The sequence below is a fragment of the Sturnus vulgaris genome, chromosome Z, assembly GCF_052056855.1.
Source record: "Sturnus vulgaris isolate bStuVul1 chromosome Z, bStuVul1.hap1, whole genome shotgun sequence".
NCBI lineage: Eukaryota > Metazoa > Chordata > Aves > Passeriformes > Sturnidae > Sturnus > Sturnus vulgaris.
This window is the reverse complement of record NC_142283.1, coordinates 36,413,912-36,436,053: the sequence shown is the minus strand read 5'-3', so window position 1 is coordinate 36,436,053 and position 22,142 is coordinate 36,413,912. Positions and strand designations below refer to the sequence as shown.

The window sequence follows — 22,142 nt, the reverse complement described above, 5'->3', positions numbered from 1 at the left end:
TGCTCTCGGAAACAATGCTGTGGGTGTCCCTGAGTCCAGCGGCTGCGGCAGCAATGCCGCCTTTAAAAGGCCTTCCAGTTCACGTTTCCGTTCTCTACAATAGCGTCCCGAATCTAGTGACACGGTGTTTTGTACACCGGTCAGGAAACATCAACAGAGGAGGGAAAAGAAAGCATCACTCTTACAGAAGCAATTGATACTCATCAAACAAATTCCCTTTTTAAAATGGGAGGAGCATGTCAGCAGTTGAGGGAGGTGGTCCTGTCCCTCTGCTCAGCCCGGGTGAGCGCTGTATCCAAATCTGAGCTTCTCGGGACAAGAGAGACATGAAGCTCCTGGAGCAGGCCACGTAGAGGGCGACAAAGGGGACTGAGGGACTGGAGCACCTCTCTGGCCAGGAAGGGCTGAAGGAGGTGGGGTTACTCAGCCTTGAGAAGAGGAGACTGAGAGGGGAATGTCTACAAATATCTAATGGGTTGGTGCCAAGAAGATGGACATAAGCTCTTCTCTGTGGTGCCAAGCAATAAGATGAGAGCCCGCAAGCAGAAAAACTGCACTTGAGTATGAGGAAGAACTTCTTTACTGTGTGCATGATCAAAAACAGTTTGCCCAGAGAGGTTGTTGGGTCTCCCTCAGTGAAGATACTCCAGAACCGTCTGGATGCATTCCTGTGCCCTGGAAGAGCAGAATAACCCTACTTGAGCAAGGAGGTTGGACCAAATGACCTGCTGTGATTCCTTCCAACCTTAGCCATTTTGTGATTCACTGATCCTGTGAAATAAAGACCTGTGGAACTACAGGCTAGCCAGTCTCACTTCTGTGCCTGGTGAAATCCCCATGAAAACTATGGTAAGGCTTATGGAAAATAAGGAAGTGGTTAGTGACAGCCAATGTGGCTTTTTTAAGGGCAAATCATGGCTGTTGTTTGTGGAGGCCTTTTGCAATGTGGTTATAGAAGTGATGGGACAGATAGAGCTGACATCATCTATCTGAACTTGTGCAAAGCATTTGCACCCAATGGCTTGGGTTGGAAGGGACATTAAAAATTGACTGTTTCAACACCCCTGCAGAGGGCAGGGTTGCCTTTCAGTAGACCAGTTGCTCAAATCCCCATCCAACCTGGTCTTGAACACTTCAGGGATGGAGCATTCACAGCCTCTCTGGGCAACCTGTTCCAGTGCCTCGCCACCTTTACAGTAAGAACTTATTCCTAAAATCTAACCTGAACTTACCCTTTCTTTGGCTTAGAGCCATTCACTCTTGACCTGTCATTACATGCTCTTGCCCAAAGTCTCCATCTTTCTTGTATAGTCTCGCTTCAGGTACTGGAAGCCCACCTTTTTTTTTCCAGGCTGAACCTTCCCAATTTTCTCAGCCTTTTCTCATAGGATAAGTGCTCTTTCTCTCTCAGTCTCAGTCTCTCTGGATTGACTCCAGCAGGTCCGTGTCCTTCCTGTGCAGGGACCCCAGAGCTGGGTGCAGGGTTCCAGCTGGGGTCTCACCAGAGCAGAGCAGAGGGGCAGAATCCCCTCCCTCCCCTGCTGCCCACACTGCTTTGGATGCAGCCCAGGACACGTTTGGCTTTCTGGGCTGGGAGTGCCCATGGCTGGGTCATGTCAAGCTTCTCATCCACCACCATAGTTGTCCTGATCCACATATCACTTTCCAGAGGGGTGGTTTTCACTGTTAGTGACTGGCCTATTGCAGCACACTAGCTATCACTTGTGTTGCTTCAGTTAGGCTGTACCTTCTCCAGTCCTTGCAACTGAGATATAATATTACTTTATTTTTTGAGGGTTGTCTTTGTTTCATTTGTTTAAGTGCTCTGCCTTCATTACTGATTTTATTGCCTCATGTAACTCACTACTGGGAAGTCCCCTGAAGTCAAGATGTACCTCTTCCTAGCATTGAAGGCCTCAGAATGAACACATATCTCTTGTGAGATGTTTGCTGGTGGTCTGGTAAGCAATGTAGTTTACTCATGATGGATAATTGTAAATCCTCCCATTGTCAGTGAAGTAGCAACTACATTTCAGTACCACTCTTGTTGCTGTGTAACATGCTTAGGTTTTGTAGTGACATTTTCAGAAGTGACAAATGATTTAGAGAAGCTGAGCTCACTATGATGTATAGCAGCAGTGTAAAGCTGCTCAGAAGACAAGAGTTTTTAAGACCAGACACAACTGTTGTTATTCCGAGGCAGCTTTCTGACACTGCTGTGTTCAGGTCCTCTGGTGTGTTGTTGCCCTGTGTTTTGAAACAAGCCAAAGGGAAACAGTGCTTCCAAATGGGTAGCACTTCTTTGCTTAGTTTGGATACTTAAGTCTATCTGCTTCCTACTAGTGTCATCCATTGAGACAAAAAGTATGAGTCTTTAAAATGAATTATGAGAGCCTGACCTTTAACAAATCAAAATTGTATTGAGCTAGGGTATAGCTTTCAGTTTCAGAATTCAAGGTAATGAACTTGTAACGAGCCCACTGTCTTCATCCCTGTGTCTACAGAGCATGCTGTTTTGTTGTTCTACAGCTCCTGACTTAGCCACAGTACTGGGGAAGGAGAGAGCAGTTCTTCCATCTGGAGCTGTTATGAACATTTGTTCTCACATAAAGAGAGATTCATGTCTGCAGAGTTCACTGCTTCAGCTGAGTAAGAAGTATGGATATTATATCTAGTTGAAAACATAATTTACCCCTACAAATTCAAATAAAATTTGTGTTAATATCTTAAAATGCTCTTTAGTTAGCACTTAGAATAAAGAGTAAGAATGGAGACTCAGGGATGTCTGCAACAGCACTGAACTTTGGATTAGCTATGTTCACATTTCTTCCATAATGATAAACTTCTGCACAGTTTAGGAGGTTACCCTCACTTAGGAAAGAAGTGTCTGTAGCAGTGCATTATAAAAGCCACACAGATCAGTCTTATCTATGGAACCTTTGGGGAACAAGCAGGGAGGAGCAATGACATCAGCTGTTTGCATTAAGACATTAACCTTTTCACTTCACCTTCTGCCGGTGTTTCCTCTGTGGTCCAGATGGTTTGTTTTTTTCTCATTTGCAGGCCTGCTAAAGATACCAAAACATGTCAAAAAAGAAAAAACTATTTCTTTTTACCTCAGAATCTGTTGCTGAAGGACGTTCTGGTACGTAAAAATGCTGATTGTATCTTTGCTTTTATTGATGCTTACAATGCTCATCAGAATGCTAGCTGATGAAAGTTCAATGGTATCTCCCCCAATGGAGAAAAGAAAAAACAAATTAATTATTTTGAAAAGACTTTGTATTAGCTTTGGATTAGTGTTGGTTTGCTGGACTAGTATTTGTCTTATTTGTTTAGCATGCAAGATAATCTGACATAGGTAACTTTAAGCTTTTGCTTGAGAAAAGCATGGATCAGTCTACAGGTAGAAGTGGAATTGCCATGTATACTACTGTGCTAGTGTTGTAATTTCTTTTTTTTTTATTCTGTAATGAAAAAAGTAATACTTTATGCACATGTATATTATAGATAATCTTTGAACTTTGATTCTCTGAAATGTTTGGAATATTAAGCATTCATTTGCATCAGAGCTGCATTCTGGATACTGCTTTAATACTGCATATATCTATTTGTCACATTGTTTTTGGTTTAGGATGCATAAAACCATTGTATTTTCCAGGTCTTGAACTGCAAGACAATGCTTCAGCTCTAATTGCTCACTAAATTCAGCTATCTATGTCATACAGCTTTGTTTGCAATAGTATTTCTTTAGAAGCTATGGTAACTGAGTCACTGAAAGAACTTTGGACCTCCAAGACACATGGTAATGACTCAATTTACAGTAAAGGTAGTACTTTCAAATGGAGCATTTTAATGTTAAGGGTAAAACTAACATTACCTCTTACTTTTTCCATAGTAGAAGAAAACAAAACAAAAAAAGTGATAGAGGGCAGTGTCAAACACCAAAGGTTTGCGGTGACTTTTTGCTGTGTGACTTCTTGCTGTGTGTCCGTATTTTACTCATTAGAGGAGAATGGTACAGTGTGAGACCAGTTATACTAGCCGATCTGCCCTGCCCATAATGAGCAGCCTAACAGTCTGAGACCTCTGCAGCGAATAGCACCATATCTTGAACTTCCACTTGTTCACTGTAAAACAGTGCACAGCATGTTGTCATGGTGGAGATAGGCAATAAAGCTTACCAGTGGTTAAAGGTTATGCCATTCCTGCTTGAGCCTTTGGTGTGAATGAGTTTCTCAGCCTTCAGAACTCAGTTTACCTCAGGATATCAACTGATACCCTGGCCAGGTGACACAGCATTCCTGATTTTATGCTTTCTTGCACAAATGACTACTGGGTCTGAAATTATGACCACTTGTTTTTTCTGCCTTTCATCTTATATCCTTGTGTCTTCAACCAGTGGTCATATTTTTATCAGTGAAGGTGAAGTATAACTTACAGAACTGATCAGAATTCTTAACCTTTGAGTAGAATAAATTTCAGGAAGATAATGCTTAAGGTGGGAAATAATGCAGCACAAAGAGCTGAAGACAGGACTTACAGTTATCAAGATGGTGGTTGTTTTTTTTGGTTTTGTTTTTCCTTTGTTTGTTTTTTTTCTGTTTTTTTTTTTTTTTTGGTTGCTTTTTGGTTGTTGTTGGGGGTTTTTTGGTGGTTTGGTTTTGTTTTGTTTTGTTTTGTTTTGTTTTTTTCCCCCAACCCTCTAAATTGTTGGACTTACTTTGCAAATGATTAAGAAATGCAGTTAGATGTTTACCTTTAGCTTGTTTGGGGAAAATGCTAGAAATAAAATGTAAAAAGTACAGAAATTGCTGATTCACGTTGTGAAAATTGTCAGTGAAGAAGCAACCTGTGCACTTCCACAAGGAAATCTCATGAAGACATTGACACCACTGTAGCCTGTGTGAATAAAAGGGCCTCATGTATTTTTAGCACTCATGCTTTGCTTTTGGTTATAATTTGTACTTGAGTGTGGTAGTATTGATGGCACAATGGTTCATCAAAGCTACCTGCTAACATTTCTTCCTTTTCCTTGCTTTTAGACTGTGATGAAAAAATAACAGTTATCATACTAAAATTCTATTTATACTTAAATTCTGCATTGAATCACAGATCTTCTGGAGTACAGAATAGCTCTACTGTTGATTTATAATTTCATTCTGATGTTCATGTGCTTCTAGATTATCTGTAAGAGTAAATAAGTAGTATAAGGTGGATATTCAGACATGGTTCTTCATTAGTTTTCTCTGTGGGCCCTCAAGATATTCTGTTTTTAATTGCAACTATGCGTATTATTACATAGACTGTTAAAACACTGTGGGCACCTGGCTCAGTACAGATGATTTTGTAGATCCAGCTGTGTTATATGTGTGGCTGAACATATTTTGGACCGGTGGGTGAAAATTAATTCATGTTCCTCATGTTGGTTTTGTGTATATGCTACCTCTCTCAACTTGTAGTTTTGAAGTAAGAACACGGGTTGCTTGCACTGGTTCCATTAACCTCATGAGACAATCCCAATTTGTCCTCTAAATTGTTCATTAACTTTTAGCAAACCAAATGCATTTGACGTACTCAGGTCTCATGTGGAAAATAGGTCATAGGCGCTAAAGACAGTATAGGTAACACCTTTTTTCTCCTGTGTTTTTGTCACGAAAAAGAAAGACCAGCACTTCAGAAATATAACTGTAAAAATTTGCGAGGGGCCAGGGCTGAGAGAACGTTTGCAGAAGCTTTTCTAAATCTAAATGAGCCAGATAGCAGTGCACAATTGCAGGAGCAGACTTCAATATAATGTACCCTTTTGTAGGGATAGCAATTCCTTTTGTTATCTAAAAAAATTGACACATAATATTTCAGAAGTCCACACAGCATGTACAGAAAGGATAAACATTTGCATAAGTGCATGCCTCTGACAGCTATAAGATGTGGATCAAAACAGGAAATACACACAGAAAATGCAACACAAAGTTTAAAATGAAAGAGGAGAAGAATGAAGAATCACTAAAGAAAGGCCTTAGCTTAAATACTTCTTCCAAAATTACTGCAAAAGTGTTCTATTATCCTGAAATTATCCTGATTATTTCAGATGCCTTTGCAGGCATTTTTCATTGTCCCTTCACCAAGGAGGCTGCTGGCCTGTGCAGGTGATAGCAAACTGACTTGAGGAGAGGAGTGAAAACAGGGTAAGACGTACCTTTCAGAATGTAAGTTGATAAAATTGCTTCTTGGCAGATGCCCAAAGACCAGAAGTCTCTACACCACTGGAAATTATATTTTATTAAGAAATCACTTTTTTTTTAAATCACAAAAAAGAAATGAGGTATCTGTCTTATTTTTATCTTCTAGATAAGTTGTGTGATCATATAAGTGATGCTGTTCTAGATATTCGTCTCAGAATTGATCCAGATGTCAAGTTTGCCTATGGTAAGTACAATACAGATAAAAAAGCAGATTAATGAAGTACAACATGTAATCAATGTTGATATAATGCCTTTTGTTCTAAAATTCCTCCAATAGCTGGCTGCTAGTCAAGACTTTCACAGTCAGTAAAGAGCTTAGCTGTAGCACTCTGATTCAAAAGGGAAGGAAAAGCAGGAAAAAAGCTACAAATAAATAAAATAAAGGAATAAAGAAATAAAGGAAAAAATAGTATTCCTGTGCAAATTAAAAATTATGAAATGTAAGAAGTACACTACGGTGGTATCATGGAAAAGTAGGGTTGTCAGGGTGCATGTAACTGAGGAATCTAAGAAAATCAGCAAAAAAGTGAAGTGTGGAAAGATAGATGCCAAAGTGCACGTCTTCACAGAGTAATTAGGGTGATCCCCTTTGTTCACAGGAGGATAAGATCATTTGAATGTGTTTCTGATCAGTGGCTTGCTATTCTGTGTGGCTTTCCAGTAGGACTATGCACAGATGTTGTCACTAGCAATAAAGGCTATGAACATGTTACCAAATTGGAATGAGCTGGATTGCCACAAAAAAGTGGACACAGAAAGGGAATGCACCTAAACAGCTTTCCAAATGCAGTGATTTTATTTCTAGAACAAACAACCAAGGCCATAGTTACAGCACAGAGGACTATCTCCATCTTATGAACACAATGATTAATATTTTTCATCTGAAACCTCTCGTGATCCTCGGTGCACAGTTTTGAGCAGTGAGGAGAGGTTTTAGCATATGTGTTAGACTTGATGAAGCTTGTATTTCAATACTTCAGGCAGTTATGCTTCTAAAGCTGCTGGAAAGTGGAAGATGGTAACAGAGAAATGCCACAAAAATGTCAAGGGAAAGTCTGTGTAAGAGATGTGAGAAACAGGTGTGACATGATCACATAGATCTAGTAGATCATGTCGTTGTACCATTTTTTTGTGATTTCTGCTGTATATTTTTACATAGAACAGAAAATTTGCAGACCAGATGGACTCTTGAAACAAACAACAAAATAAAATATTAAATGATTCTGCACAAAATCTCTAATGAAGTTGCATAGCTTCTTGCTTCAGGACCTTGTAGAAGCTAAAAGTTTTGGTGGTTGCCAAGGACAACTGGGTGAATTACTGTAATAAAAATATATCAAAGACTGGTAATACCATCTGTTAATAAATTATGTTCCTTTGGCTTAAGGAGAACACTGAAATTCAGAACACTGAAGGAGCTAAAACTCTTGTATTTGGAGAAACTGCCCTACATACTTAATCGCTCTTACAGACATTTGCTTCTAGCCAATGTGAAGATAGGGTAATTGGCTATGACGAGCCCCAAATGCATGCAGGCTTTTAAATGTTCATATCAGCTGAAGAGTTGTTGCACAAAGACCCATAAGTGTGCTAAGGCTTTACACAGTTTCTCCTGCGATTAGTCCTTTGTTCACAGAATAATTTTCAGGATCCCTCTGTTTAACTGTAAAATAATGTAAGTAAAGTTCTGACGTTTTACTGACATATTTTCTCCAGAGCGTGTGGCAAAATCTGGAATGGTTATGCTCTGTAGAGAGATGACATCTCAGGCTATAGTAGATTATCAACAAATTGTAATTGGACCCTTAAGAGGATAGGATATGATGACTCTTACAAAGGTGAGTGAGATGCATGGTGCTGATAATACTGATTGTGGGTTCAAATGATATGTGAATGTATGGGCCATTTACTTAAGAATTGGACTTGATGATCCTTGTGGGTCACTTCCAACAATTCTGTGATTCTCTGTGATTCTCTAATGAGATCCTATATGTGTTCATTTGTGGGTCTGTTCCACATGTGGCCAAAGTCATGTTTTTATGGTCTTCTGAAGAATAAATTGAAGTGTGTATCCAGGCCTGGGCGAAGACTCACAACTGTTGTTGATATGTATTTCTCGCTGATGATATTAAAGGAGCTATTTTAAGATGGCATACTTGTAAAAGACTTATTCTTGAAAGTGTCAGGTATCTCTTGCTTTTCTGATGCAGAAGAGATAGTATTCAGACAAATGTCAGAAGGTAGTTACATCTGTAGGTTTGTACAATGAAAACTTTATCACTGATATTCCTTGTCCTAGGGGTGCACAAGCCTGTGACAATGGAATTTCACACTAAAGGAATTTTTAATGTATTCTTTACATATATCCCAAAGACTTTCCTTTCAGCAGCTGAACTACTTACATCACTACTCCCCTTCAGTCTTCCCTTTTCATGTATAATGGATACTTTTTCTTCTAGTTCAATTGAATCCTAGAACATACTACAAGAACTGGTATTCAGTTTCTGGTAACATTTTCCACACTTTTCTCCAAAGTTTAATACCCAAATGGTTTGAACCCTAGTCAAAATAAGCAATGTCATAATAAGCATAACAAGCTTTGGCAGGCTAGCTTGTAGGATTACATGCATCCTATCAATTTCAAGAATTCAAGTTTGACTTAATAGCACTAACCTACCAACATCCTGAAACTGTTAAATAAAGGTGCTGATGTCTGCTTCTCTTAGCAATAAAAAATGTAGTACAGGAAGCTTACATGCATAGAATTTAAAAGGTTTTAGCCATGATAACTAAATAATCCTTAAAAACTTCACTAACAATTTGTGAACTCTCAGGAATGTATGAACTAATTTTACAATAAGACTGGACTATAAGACTTGCACAATTTTAGTGGCCCTAGAACAACAATGTAAAGAAATCAAGCAAGCTGTCTTCCATGGCAAGACGGACGATGACATTGGAGCAGGGGATCAGGTAATTCCAGGCACTTACTCAAATCTAGTTTAAAAGGAAGCAGTTACAATTACAATGGACTAGAGCCTTTCATAAAAACTGTTGTGCAAATTGCCAGAATCAGCAGTTGAGCACCGTGCACTCTCTTAGAATGACCAGAAGTGTGAACACAGCCTTTACCAATTTCAAGAAAAGTGGCTTTCCCCAAATTCAGTGACCTTAAAAGGATAGAGCCACAATTAAGGTTTTTGTCAGTCACTAAGTTTCTGATCTTTCAAGTCCTTCAGCAACAATTTCTGAGTCATGTGTGGGGGAAAGACTGAGCAGTCTTAATGAGCCTTTGCAGCGGGTTCTTATGGATGTGTAAGGCAGAACCATTCTTGGGAACCAGCCCTGTTGTGACTGTAATTTTGGCACATAAATGTTATTTCGGGCTGGTTGTATGTGAAGGTTATTAACTCTGCATGTTACTACTGTCTTGCTAAGCTTGGGTGATTCTGAAGTACTATGAGGCAAAGAAAGGTGCAGAATGCAAAGAGAATATGGAAATGAGTGGCTTATTTCCTCATTTTTCAATGCAGTTCTCTGATTTTTAATGCAGGGTTTGATATTTGGCTATGCCACTGATGAAACCAAGGGATGTACGCCCTCAACAATCCTCCTGGCCCACAAGCATTAGGGACTCTGGAACACAGTGGAACGTGGCCCTGGATCAGACCAGATGGGAAAACATCAGCTGTAAGGGTAAGAAACAACAAAAATAATTTACCCTGTCTGCTAATGTATTAGAATTTATGTTCGCCAAAAGTGGTACTGTCATTCTCATGTTCCAAGGTGATGTGAATTTCATAAGGTATATTTGTGTATAGCACATACGTTTGTTTACACTGTTTTATCAGTGTCTCAGCAGGTCTCTTCAAAACAATACTTGTATTTTCCTTGTTTTCCCCTGGAGATACAGAACATTAACAAATTACCAAGTATCAGGTTTGGGTTTTTTTTCTGAATGATTACCAGCTGCTGACCGCTGCAATATTGTGCTCAGTGGATTACTCACTGAGCCTACTGTAAGAGTGATGCACTCTGGCTGTTCCAAAGGGAGTAAATTATTCTCTGTTTTCTGGGCTGTGAAACTGCAGGACAGTAAAGGTGAAAACATACATGTGGCATTTCCAGTACAGCAAAGTGTTTTGGTCTTAATTGCTGTTATTTAGTGTGGATCAAGTGCACTGAATTATACTACTGCTGTTGTTGCAATACAATATGGATTGTGTCTCTTGTTAGGAGTGTACAGAACATGTCAATAGGCTGATTTATGATGTATCTATCCAAGCATGTTTGAAGAATAGGAAAGGAGAAAGACTGCTTTAGTCTGTTAGAAAATGGGTACTAAGGATGGAGCAATGCCAGTTTATACATGCATGTGCATAAAAGCCATGTAGAAGGGAACAAAGGATACAGCCTATCATGTGATCTACAATTGTTCATTTTAGTGGGGCTCTCCAAAATTTATTTTGGCTTTACTTTGCTAATCCACAATTTGAAGTTATGTTAACATAGCAAACAAAATTGATTACTATCAACTGCTAAAATAATGGGATTTTGTAGCTTTCTTCTTGTTATTTTACTTCTCTGTGGCAGGACATGTAATATCCTGTAATTAACCCTTTTGGTAGTGTTTTTACTTTCCTACAATGAGTTTAAGCATTGACAGCAATCCATCATTTTTCATCCTATTTCCCTTCATCTGTTTATCTTTAGCTGCAGAAAATAACGGTGAGGTTCATTTCCAGCTTTCAGACAGGTGCTTTTGGCCCTAAGCGTTCCTTGTCCATTTTTTTTTCCTAACTAGGTCACAATGGAATGCAAGGAATGTAATGGTGCACTGGAGACCATCCGAGTGCACACACTTGTGACTTCAGTAAATCATGCACCGGACATACTGCTACAACAAATACCGAATGAGCTGGTGGAGAAAGTTGTTTTAAAAGTCATTCCAGAGAGGTATCTCAATGAGGGCACCATTTATCATCTCCTTCCAAGTGAAAAGTTTGTAGAAGGTGGTCCTAAGGTATAGTACTTTGATAAATAACAACCTATGCAGACTTGGACTCCGACACAGGCTTGTAAATGTTCTCTTGAACAGCAATGCAATGGAATGGTATACCTTTAACCAAGAAGTCTTTGTATTTTTAAGGAAGCTTCAGTTATTTCTACTGGAGCTTTCCTACTGGACAGCTGCCACCTAAACTAAAGGTATACCTGCTTGGAGAGCCACATGTACACGTTCCTGGATCTTTGTCTTGCTTCCAGAAAGTATTTTAAATAAGGAAAACCCAATTCTTAAGTTATGTGCTAAAATGGCTGGATGGAAGTATCTCTTCACTTCCACAATAAAAATCAAAACCAGAAATAGCAATCAAGCTTTGTGAAATTATTCACAAAGCTGAACAAATTTCAAGGGAGAGTTAACATACTAAGTATCCATAGTCATTAAAATTTTACATATGTTCTGCTTTCCAGGTGTTGACACTAGCTAAGAAAGCCACTGCTATGAAATAGTAAAAAGTTACACTACACAAAACTGTCTAGTTTGTGTAAAGAATTCAAAAGGATTAAAACTACAAGGTGTACTTTTAATCACTTTTTAATGTACTTTTTTAATATGAAGGATACCACTTCAATAGAGAAATAAATGTTGACTTTTCTCCCATGTTACTTATTCGGAGATTTAAAAATAGTGGATTACTGCCATTTATCCTCTTTCAGGATACAATTTCTCAGCACTCTGGAGTTCAATTATCAGCATGTAGTTGCCAGCTTTACTAACATGGCAGAGAGGCAGTATGTCCCTCTTGGTTGAGTAAGCTGTATTAAGTCATAAAGTTATAGGAGGCAGACAAAATCTGTGCAAGAATTTGGGACCATTATCAGGGGCACAGGAAAGAAAAAAGAAGTGTAGCATCACTTGTGTCACCACTGAACCATTAATGTGAACTGAGCTAGAATTTCTCAGTACTCTTGTGCTGACAACATTGAGCTGCAGTTCTGTGAAGCCACTGCTGTATATAGGTGAAGCTTGTTTACCTTTTAGATCATATGTGATCTGTTTTTGTCTAAGTTCTTTGCCTTCATCAAAGTTTTGCTGAGTAAAGACTGACTAGTAACCCGGAGAGAACATTTCATAATTTCTGATTTGAAGGGAACATTCTTTTTGTCATGTTTACAATTGTGCTGCATTGTTAAAAGTTTTCAAAAGTGATTGCAGCACAGATGGCTTAGTACATTTCTGAAGAGTACTCCAGCCACCTAGTGAACTCTTTCAAGCAGTTGCATGGGAATGTGAACACTGTGAACAGTGTCATATACATGACAAATACTAAAGAAAGCTGTACTCAATAACCTAATATGGGATTGGAAGAGCTATTGTGTCTTGTGAATAAATTTAGTCATTTGTCCTTCAGACTGATGCTGGACTGACTGGCAGGAAGATCATTGTTGGTGGCTGGGGTGCCCGTGGTGGAGGTGCATTCTCTGGAAAAAATCCCTCCAAAAGTTGATCGTTCTGCAGCATATACAGCTCACTGGATTGCAAAATCTTTGGTGAAAGCTGGTCTCTGTAGAAGAGTATTAATCCAGGTAAGAGCAACTGTAAAAGTAATATGCCAATTTCAGAAACACAAATTTTGTCTCAGAATACATACCACCATCACAGCCTCTCTCCAGTTTCAGAAAATCTTTTCTCATAGTAGAATGGGGCTCCAGGAATTTTTTAAGAGCCTTATGAGGGAAGCCAAAGACTACATGGGCCAGGATAGTCCTTTGACAGAGACTGTATTGTCAGTAATGTTCTTTCTCCAACTCTTTTGTCATCCCAGGTCTAGGTACTTCTTTTCATCATCCTTGCATTTTGGGTGTTCTGCACACACGTGCATGCCCAGCACCCCAGCCTGGGCTGCACAGCACATTACAGTTATGGGAGCACTTCCTAGATGTAGCTGTTCAACTTGCAACTTGCAATATGGTCATATGGGTTGTAACTAATGTTTTGTTTTAAGATACACTTGAAATGACCTCAATTTTCCTCAGGGTGTGACTAAAAACAAAATTCAACTGTTTTACAGTTTAAGACAAGAACAACTTTTATTAGTCTTATATGCTCAGACAAAAACCAATGCACTTCCTTGTGCATGGGTTTTTTCCTAACTAAGTCAAAGAAGTAGAAAGAGATATTTTACTGACACCTTGACACTTTCACTTGAACAGAATGTGACTATTAAACAGTGACATTTGCCTAGGCAATTTGCAATACTAGTTTATACAAATACTTGTTCTGAGTAGCTGCTATGTCCTAAGTAATTGCATAATATTTCCTAAGTAAGTTAAAGGTAGCAGCAGTCTGGCCAATGTTTTGCTGCAGTGGTGTGTTTAAAACTTTTTGCTTTCTCTGTGGAGTAGAAAAGTGTGGAGGCTGAAAGCCTCCGAGTGAGTCTGCCTCTCTCCCCTGGAGATAATACCCTTGGGCACTCCCCTCATAGTGACTACTGAAAAGTTGCTCCCACATGCCTCCCTGTTCTGTGTAAATCAATTGTACCCTATTGGCCCTTCCCCCCTCGTACCTCCCCTGAACCCTCAGATTGTTGGTTTAATGCTCTACCCCGCCCTCTGGCTTTCCTATATCAACCCTACTCCCTCAGACCCCTTGAGCCAGTTTGTCTCTGGACCCCTTCAAGGAAGAAGAATAAAGCTTCGTCTTGGACCACCACACGTGGCTCCCGTCTCTTCCTCCTGTGTTGGCCAAAGTGGAGAGCTCACAAAAGAGCTGAAATTGCTCTCCGTCCGGGAGCAAGGAAGGAGGACGGAGCAAGGAAGGAGGACGTGCCTGTGCCTTGAGGATGTCCTCCCCCGGACGCTTCTCTAGAAGGTGGTGGCACTCCACCACTGCCCCAGGGCCCACCGTGACAGAAAAGCCCACTGAATGTGACTATGATCAACAACATAATATCCAGACATCCCAGTTAGCAACAAAGCTTCTTGCTCCAGATGTTGTGCATGTGTTTGACACCTGATAGTTTGCAGTTAGTCAAGAAAATGGTAGACTGGGAATAAACCAAGCACAAATGACTTTTGGTTAGCAAATTGTTAATTTTTTTTTCTGAAGGAAAGAAGACAAACTTCTGATTTCTTCATATGCACAGTTTGAGAGTTATTTTTAAACATCTACATCACTTATTTTTGAGTTAGGTGGAAATGTTATTCCAGGAATTCTCGAAGACCCTTCTTAAATACCTGAACTTGTCTCTAGACAAGGAGTGATCTCTTTAACAGCAAATTATGGAGATCTCAGATGCTAGCAATGAAGATAAGATAGCAAGATAAAAGACCAGAAAAGCCAATGTTCTTTGAAGTCTTGAAGGCTGCACTAATGATTAACAAAAGGAAAAATGTGTCAATTGGAAATGCAAAAGTGATTTCAGCCCACAGTCTGTGTGCTACACTGAGACCTTGCCAGCCTTCACTGAGGCTGACAACTGAGCTGGCTTTGCTATGGATATTGTTTTCATGCTAACCATCTCTCACAACAAAAGGAAAAAAAGGATAATAGAGGTAACTGCAGTCTAATTAGATGTATATAAACACAATATTATTTAGTATTATAAAGAATTGTCAGCTTATTGGTTAATGGCAAATGGATGTCATAATCTCATAATTAGCATAGAGGAAGATAGTCACGATTAGAACAGCTTCTAAAAAAATAAAATAAAACAAAATCAAGCCATAAATATTTGTAGAATTCAAAGTCTTTAAGGCATGAAATCCTTGTGTCTAGCTGTCCTGGTTTAGGGCAAATTTGGGAGATAACTTCCAAAGGGCCCCCTTCCCCAGGAAGCAAACCTGAGCGGTCCCTCCCCCAGCTGGTTCGGGAAAGAAATTTCCTCAGAGAGAAGTGGAAAAAGCCTGTTTATTCAACAGGCACAGCACTGCCCAGCACAAAAAAAACCCAAACCCAATACTGAACAACAAAACCTCTCAGTGCTCTGAAGAGATGACAATTTCAGAAAGTCTCTCTCCTGTGGTGTAGCTCGGCTCAGTCTGTGATCTGGAAAATGGCGCTGCCCAGGCCAGGCCCCAGTGGCCGCAGGTGCGAGCTCCTGGTTCTCCCCCGAGTCCCGAGATTAGAGCAGGTTCAAATAATTCCAGGGAAAAAGGAAAAAAACCCCAACTTCCTGGGGAACTTCTCTGCTTCAGTTAGTCAGAAACTAACAAAAAAACAAAGGAGAGCTCTCTCTGCTGTCCACCACGGTGACACAGTCCAGGAGGACGAGACTCCTATCTCTGTGTTTTGAAAACAACTGCCTCAGACATTCCACCGCTTTTCCTTCCCCCTCCTTCACTCTCAAATCCAGCCTTAAACGTACAAAAATTATTTCTGGGCTAAACAGACAAATGGGGATACAATTCAACCTGAAAAAGTCACCCCAGGACACTAGCTGAAACTGAAAGATGAAGAATGGGAGTAGCTGAGGATGATAGAAAGTACCTCTTTTGTTTTAAAGGAATGTCAGCTATGTCTGATATTTGACCAGATTCTGAGCAAAACATAATTTTCTAAGATAAAAGACAAATAGCAAAAAGGTATCTCCTAACTTTCCTTATGGGAACAGGATGTTAATAAACTCTACCCTGATATAGATGATAAACTTTTCCTTTCTCTTAAGCAAAAAACAGGAAGGACTGTATTAATTGTATTTGGGTTGTATGCTTCTGTTCTACAGCTATCATATGCTATCGGTCTTATACCCTCTTGCCATCTCAGTGTTCCATTATGGAACATCAGACAGATCTGAAGAAGAACTTCTTGAAATTGTCCAGAAAAGCTTTGATCTATACCTTGGAGCTATTATAATATTTGTGTGATGTTAGTATTTACTGTATGGAATCGTATTTTTGATGCTCTCTCTTACAGTTTAATTATCTAGCTTAAAACCACAAGAAAGTCACCTCATCATAAATCTCAAATTGATGCAATTTCTGCTCTTCCCTCATCCATGCATCCAGTACAATATACAAGAGCCAATTAATAAATCAGGTCACAAAGTGCACTGAATAAGTAAGACCAGGCTAAATTACACCATGTATATCTACCAGTAACCCTGGGGGTGAGCTGTGTTGCAATTCATTAACCAAGTGGTAGTGTGACTGGTGAAGCAGAATTAAAAGTTTAACATTAGACATAGTTAGGCTTTCCAGTCTGTTTACAGGGTATGTAGGGCTCCAGATCCCTGCCTTATCTGAAGGGCAACAGAAATATTGGCTTGTTCTGAAAGAAATGTTGGGCTCTGTGCCTTTGATATTCAGGTGGCAACAACTTATGAGACAGCTGAAAGGCTTTGGTGCTCTCATATCACAGTTTAGAGTCAACTAAACTTAAGTAAAAAGGAATCCATGCTTCTTAAATGCCCTCTTAAGATCTGAATACTGTAATTAAACTATTGTAATTGAACTATTGTATAAATTTAAAACTAGAACAAGGATAGGCATGAAATGAACGTTCTTGAGGTGAAAATTCACTTGTGATCAGAAGTGTCACTGAGGCTGCCATGCAATCAGACAGGACATACAAACCCAAACCTATTAACACTGCCTTTTGCAGCCCACAATTTCTGGAATATTTCTGGGCCTGAAATAGCATATCTTTTAGAGAAATGCAAGCCTTACATTTAAAGAAGCATAGGAATTACTATTTTCTTTGAAAGAAGAAAGGACTGGAGGAGAGGAGCAGATCAGTACCCGTCCTTATCAGCAGTTAACAACCTACATTCCAGTGAGCAGTAATTTGACCCCAGCATTTTTCACTGTTTTTCTCCCATTTGTGACTAACTCATATGATACTTTATGTAAACTTCAAGGCAGCAGAGCTTCTTGCCTTTTTGTAGTGTGGCTTCCTGAGACTTAAGGGTGCAGGTTGATCTTCTCAGTCCTGAGTAACTTCCTAATATCTTGGCTGATTTTCACCAAACCTGATAGACTGGACCTCTTAGACCTTTTATGAAATACTGAAGTAATGGAAAGAAGCACTATCTCTTTCCACCTGTAAGGAAGCAACCACGTTGTGAGTTCCTCCTCTGTTTTAAGTCTGTGAAACTGACGTGGGCGTTCTAGCCTGAGATAGGTACCAGCAAGAACTCGAGTCCATGCACCTACTTACTCGTTTTGAGTAATGCAGATTTTAAAATCTCTGTTCTAAAATGCTAAAACATAAACCTATCTCATTGTTTGAGGAAAATGCTTTTAATGATTCACTTCTGGTTTAAATCCAGAGCTATTAAAATTATTAATTTCTCTATATTCCAGAACAATCTTGAGCATATATGTCTCTAAGGAAAAAAAAACCCCAACATCTTAATTAATAGGAAATTTCTTTTTTTTCCCTTGAAAAGGAAATACTTTTCTGACAAGCTATATCAACATTCTGCTGGTGTGCTGAGCCTTTTGCATTCCTTTTCAGAGCAATATATATGCTGAGAGCAGAGCTGACTTATAACTTTAATAGTAAAAGATAATAATGCAAGGCATTATGGCAACTTCTATTGCCATAGAGTAATGTTTTCCAAGTGTTATCAATTTAGAAATATAATCAAAATTGTTCTTGAGCTTTATCATTATGGCAGTTCATGGCTAATAATATGTGGTGATTCCCAGACATTTATTGTGATTTGTTATATTGAAAAATGCTGCATTTTAAAACTGTGCTATCATAATCCTGGAAGTGGTGAAGGCAGGTAGGAAGGAAGAAAGCAGGCAATCAACCATGAGCATTTTTGAATTAATATTTCCTTGTTAAACATCACCTCACAATATTTAAAATCCTATAAATGATGCTGGCTGTCCATTTTAATCACCTATTCATTGATATAGTTCATGATGTCTTACTTTTCATTTAATCAGCAGTCATATTTCAATGGCATTTGGCTTAGGATCAAGCATACATGACTCCTACAATAGTCATTGCAGCATGTGACCATGCTGCACAAAATATCTCTTGAAACAAGACTTAGCTGCTCTACATCATAAATGTCCACATAACTGAAAGAATGTGTATTGATTATCCTGTCAGTATTTGTACTTCTTTCCTTCCTTTGTCATTTCTCCACCAATCTTCTCTCCAGCAGTTTACAACATGAATCGTCTATTTTAGGTGTGCTTTCAAAGATAATTTAAGCAAAGTAATACCAAACAGAAGAAAGCCCAAGCAGACAAAAGTGTTTCAGGTCTTTCATTAAATGAAGAGAAACTTCTATATAGATACCTGTAGTTAACAATTTATCACAGCTGCAATCCACTATATTATGCAGGCTAAAAGGCGATAAGCATGACTTTCACCTTCATTATGATTTATCTGGTCATAATTATGTAATGTAAAGCTCTATTCTAAACAGAGACTTTGTATCTCCACATAAGCAGTTCAACTTCCACAGTTATTTAATTTAGTAGATCATCATCACCTTTGGTAACTTCTTTTGAGACAATTCTCTTTCTGCCTCAGTAGCATTAGAAAGTATTTTACATAACACTTGAAATAACAGAAAGCACATGGATGCTTCCCCAAGTATAGCTGAACTTTTTTCTGTTTAGTGTGCTTCTGGACTGTAACGTTTATAAAGACTACATCCATACTTACTGCATGTCTTAGATAATGGAGGAAAACTCACTATTTCTAGACACTTAAAATGATAAGCTCTCTATTTTTCTTTCTGTAATTCTGTGTGGGAAGGAAATAACACCTAGGTTTTATTATCTTCTGGGGATGAGACTGATAACCCCTCTGATGTATCTAGATCTTAATATATATTTGAGTAGAGTTAAGTGTAAGACTGTTCTTTTCTTTTCATTTAGGGAGCTATATTTGAAGATGCCAATCTATGAAAAAACAGCATGCTCTGGGCACTTTGGAAGAGAAGAATTTACATGGGAAATACCCAAAAAGCTTGTGTTTTAAGCTTTTCAAAATGTTTCATGTTATTGACATGCGGTTTAATAATCAGGTAAAATTCCAAGCCATTGAAGAAAAGACTGTATCTACTCTTTTTAAAATGGCATTCTGTAGTCAATAAATATCCTGAAAGTTACTTGTATTTGATTTCTAACTTTCACAGTCTCCTTACAGTTTTGATGCATGCAGCTCTGCCTAGGATAGTATTCAGCTTTGACTGGGAGACGTGAATAATTTAGGCCTTTGATGTGATCAGACATTAAAATGTTTGTGGCTATTGATGCCATTCCTATTCTGCCAGGGAAATCCGCTATTGCTTACCCAATTAACTTCGTACTGAAGTGGATTAAGTTGGTGAGGTAACTTTAGGAGCTCCATGTGAGATGAGAGCAGAAATAGCCAAATTGCTGTAATTATTTCACCCAGAGCTTCTGTAACTACAGCTTTAGTTAAGGTGTTTCAGTTACGTTTAAACAAATCTGTAGAAATACCCATTTCTGAACATTGGTCATTGTAACACTACATATACCTAGCTCTGAGGTAGTGTTGTTTGCTTTGAACATTATGATTTTGTAGTTTTATCTGTGAAAATTGATGAAACCTGTGTTGTAATTATTTTATTCATTTATAGTCATTCTCTCAAACTTGAATTTTCTATGTCTGCATGAACTGGAATTGGTTGTATAATAAATTTTCAATTAAGTGTATTTTGGCCACTTATGAAATGTAGTAAAATGTAAAAAACACTTGGAGGACATGACTTTCCTTTTACGTTTCTGGCTGACTACAGAGAAGGCATTCAAAATCATTTAGCCTCTCTTCAAGGACTAGAGAGGATGAAAATGCTTGAATATCAAAAATAGCAATTCTGGCAAGCAAATTTATCATTAAATTGGTAACTAAGACACAATGTTGAAATGCTGTAACTTCTGTAATTCACTATAATACCAGGGAATTTTAAGAAAGAACTAAGCAATATGCTACCTCACCCCTATTAACAGAAAGATAAAGACTCCAGTGGTAAAGTCTAAACAAATGCAAGTAGCTGATTATATCCTTAGTCTCAAGCAAGTTTTTAAAAGCTTCTTCCTTTCATGCAAAGACTGATCAATCCACTGCACCATTGGTAGACCAAAGCTGAAGTGAGGTCACTGTACATCTGTACCTGCACCTTACCTCTCCTGGTACAGTTAACTTGATCTAGCACAGCAGTGCTGCAGTCAGTCCTTGTGACCTATATATGAGGCACATTTTTCTTCCATAAGAAAACAAAACTAATTTCTGCGATTCTTTTGTGTAGGCATTTTTTGCTGTTTTTTTATTTAATGACAAGTTTTCTTTTTTATCACAAGACCCTGGACTCTATCATTGCCTGAAAATAATCCAGTTTAGTTTGCATGTGACCACGTAGGCATAAAATCTATCATTAACCTTTATGAAAATTTATTCAAATTGATATTGTCTCAGAAATGGTAATGTAGCTTGCTAATTCGGAAATGTCAGAATAACTTCCACTTTTACTAATGTACGAGTACAATGTTTCAATGGCAAGGGACTGCAGAGACGACCATACAGTAAAATTACTGTAATGACTTTTTGAAAGTAAGTTCAGTAAACGGACATACAGTCACAATTTTACACCTATCTCAATTACAGCTAGTATCAATTTTACTGTCATAATACTTCACCCTTCCAAAGTGAAACAGGTCCCACAGAAGAAGACCATCTTGTTAAATTTAATAAAAGAATTATTTGCTCAATTTAGGTGTCTGTTAATCATGGCTTATCATCAAACAAATAAACAAGTAAAGCAACATCACCCAAAAACCCCACAGTGTATTTCAGACAGTAAAAACACATTCCTGAAACTCTTCTTTCACTTTGCTTTCTGGCTTCAAAGTTAAAGACCTTTTCTTCAAGAAATTGGATAGACTCCAAGTCTTTCTTTCTCTTGTCATTGATTGGTGTTTCAAGGAAGTCAGGAGCACCAACTGCAGAAGAGATCCCTAACTACAGACTGGAACAGGTACAGTGTACATGCAATCTCCAGAGACCCTGCCCACAAATTTCAGCGAGTTTTCTAATAACCAGTAAATTAATTTTATTTATACAGGGTAGCTAATTTTCCCTATATAAAATTTTCCTAAAGAAGGGCAAAAATATATATGCCTTGTTTGAAGCCAGCAAACAAAATAAAGATACATCTGCTAACTTTGTAGTGACTAATTCAAAGCTAGAGACAAAACTATTGCTCCACAAAACCAGTGATTTTTTTTAATCATTGGCATATTTTCATATTATCAGAAAAGAATAACTTAAACTAGAAACTCAGATGTAAAGAAAGGGTTCCCACATCAATAACAGCAGTTATTGCTGAAAATTTAGCTAAATTAGAATGTAGCATACATACATAGAGATCAATTAAAATATCTTTATTTCCAAATGCTTCAAATACTACTTTATAAACCAGGTTATTTTAGTATCAAATGAACAGACTCTTACTTGAAATACATGGCTAGGGTACATTATAAAAATCTCCCAACATATAGCAAGTGATAATCTGCATAAGAAAAAAAATGTACATCAGAAGAACACAACAGCTTATGCACTGTGTTTTGCAACTCATACAAAAAGCAACATGAATTAAAAATTAGTGCTGCACATAATTACCTGGGTGTAAAACAGAGGTACTACTGGCTGTTTATTTCCCAAAGCTGCTGATTCTTGCTAGATTATGTGAGGCAGAAAGAAGCCTAAATCTTTCCAAAGGGCATAGTTTCACTCAAACCTAGTCTAGCCAACTGGGAAAAAAAAGACTGGACAGAAGTGCCAGTTTGGCTCTAAGAGCGCCATTGGTATAGTTGTGATCTCTGGTATAGTTGAGAAGGAATGGAGGGTCTTTGCATGCAAACCAAAGATATTAAATTAAGAATGGTCAAGCCTCTTCTGTT

The 22,142-nt window shown here is 38.4% G+C and overlaps 1 protein-coding gene across 6 annotated transcripts; it reads left to right on the top strand.

Moving 5' to 3' along the window:
- Window positions 1-4: 4 nt before the first annotated feature.
- Window positions 5-22,094, top strand: LOC106856773 (S-adenosylmethionine synthase-like). Of its 6 annotated transcripts, XM_088156192.1 has the most exons (9): window positions 5-849; window positions 3,064-3,145; window positions 3,662-3,805; window positions 6,352-6,429; window positions 7,962-8,083; window positions 9,799-9,941; window positions 11,050-11,268; window positions 12,662-12,836; window positions 19,095-22,094. In XM_088156192.1, exons 6-8 carry the CDS (start codon window positions 9,837-9,839, stop codon window positions 12,755-12,757), a joined length of 420 nt encoding a protein of 139 aa, XP_088012318.1. In that variant the 5' UTR covers window positions 5-849; window positions 3,064-3,145; window positions 3,662-3,805; window positions 6,352-6,429; window positions 7,962-8,083; window positions 9,799-9,836; the 3' UTR covers window positions 12,758-12,836; window positions 19,095-22,094. The 6 variants fall into 6 exon arrangements, with proteins under 6 accessions (XP_088012318.1, XP_088012314.1, XP_088012317.1 ...); XM_088156188.1 differs by lacking the exon at window positions 7,962-8,083; XM_088156191.1 differs by lacking the exons at window positions 3,662-3,805; window positions 7,962-8,083.
- Window positions 22,095-22,142: the final 48 nt, after the last annotated feature.

Excerpts from the sequence above, each read along its gene's own strand:
- LOC106856773 (XM_088156191.1), top strand. The coding sequence starts at position 9,837 with ATGTACGCCCTCAACAATCCTCCTGGCCCACAAGCATTAGGGACTCTG. Across the intron at positions 9,942-11,049 it reads GGAAAACATCAGCTGTAAGG|GTCACAATGGAATGCAAGGA; the intron begins GTAAGAAACAAC and ends TTTCCTAACTAG. Across the intron at positions 11,269-12,661 it reads TTGTAGAAGGTGGTCCTAAG|ACTGATGCTGGACTGACTGG; the intron begins GTATAGTACTTT and ends TTTGTCCTTCAG.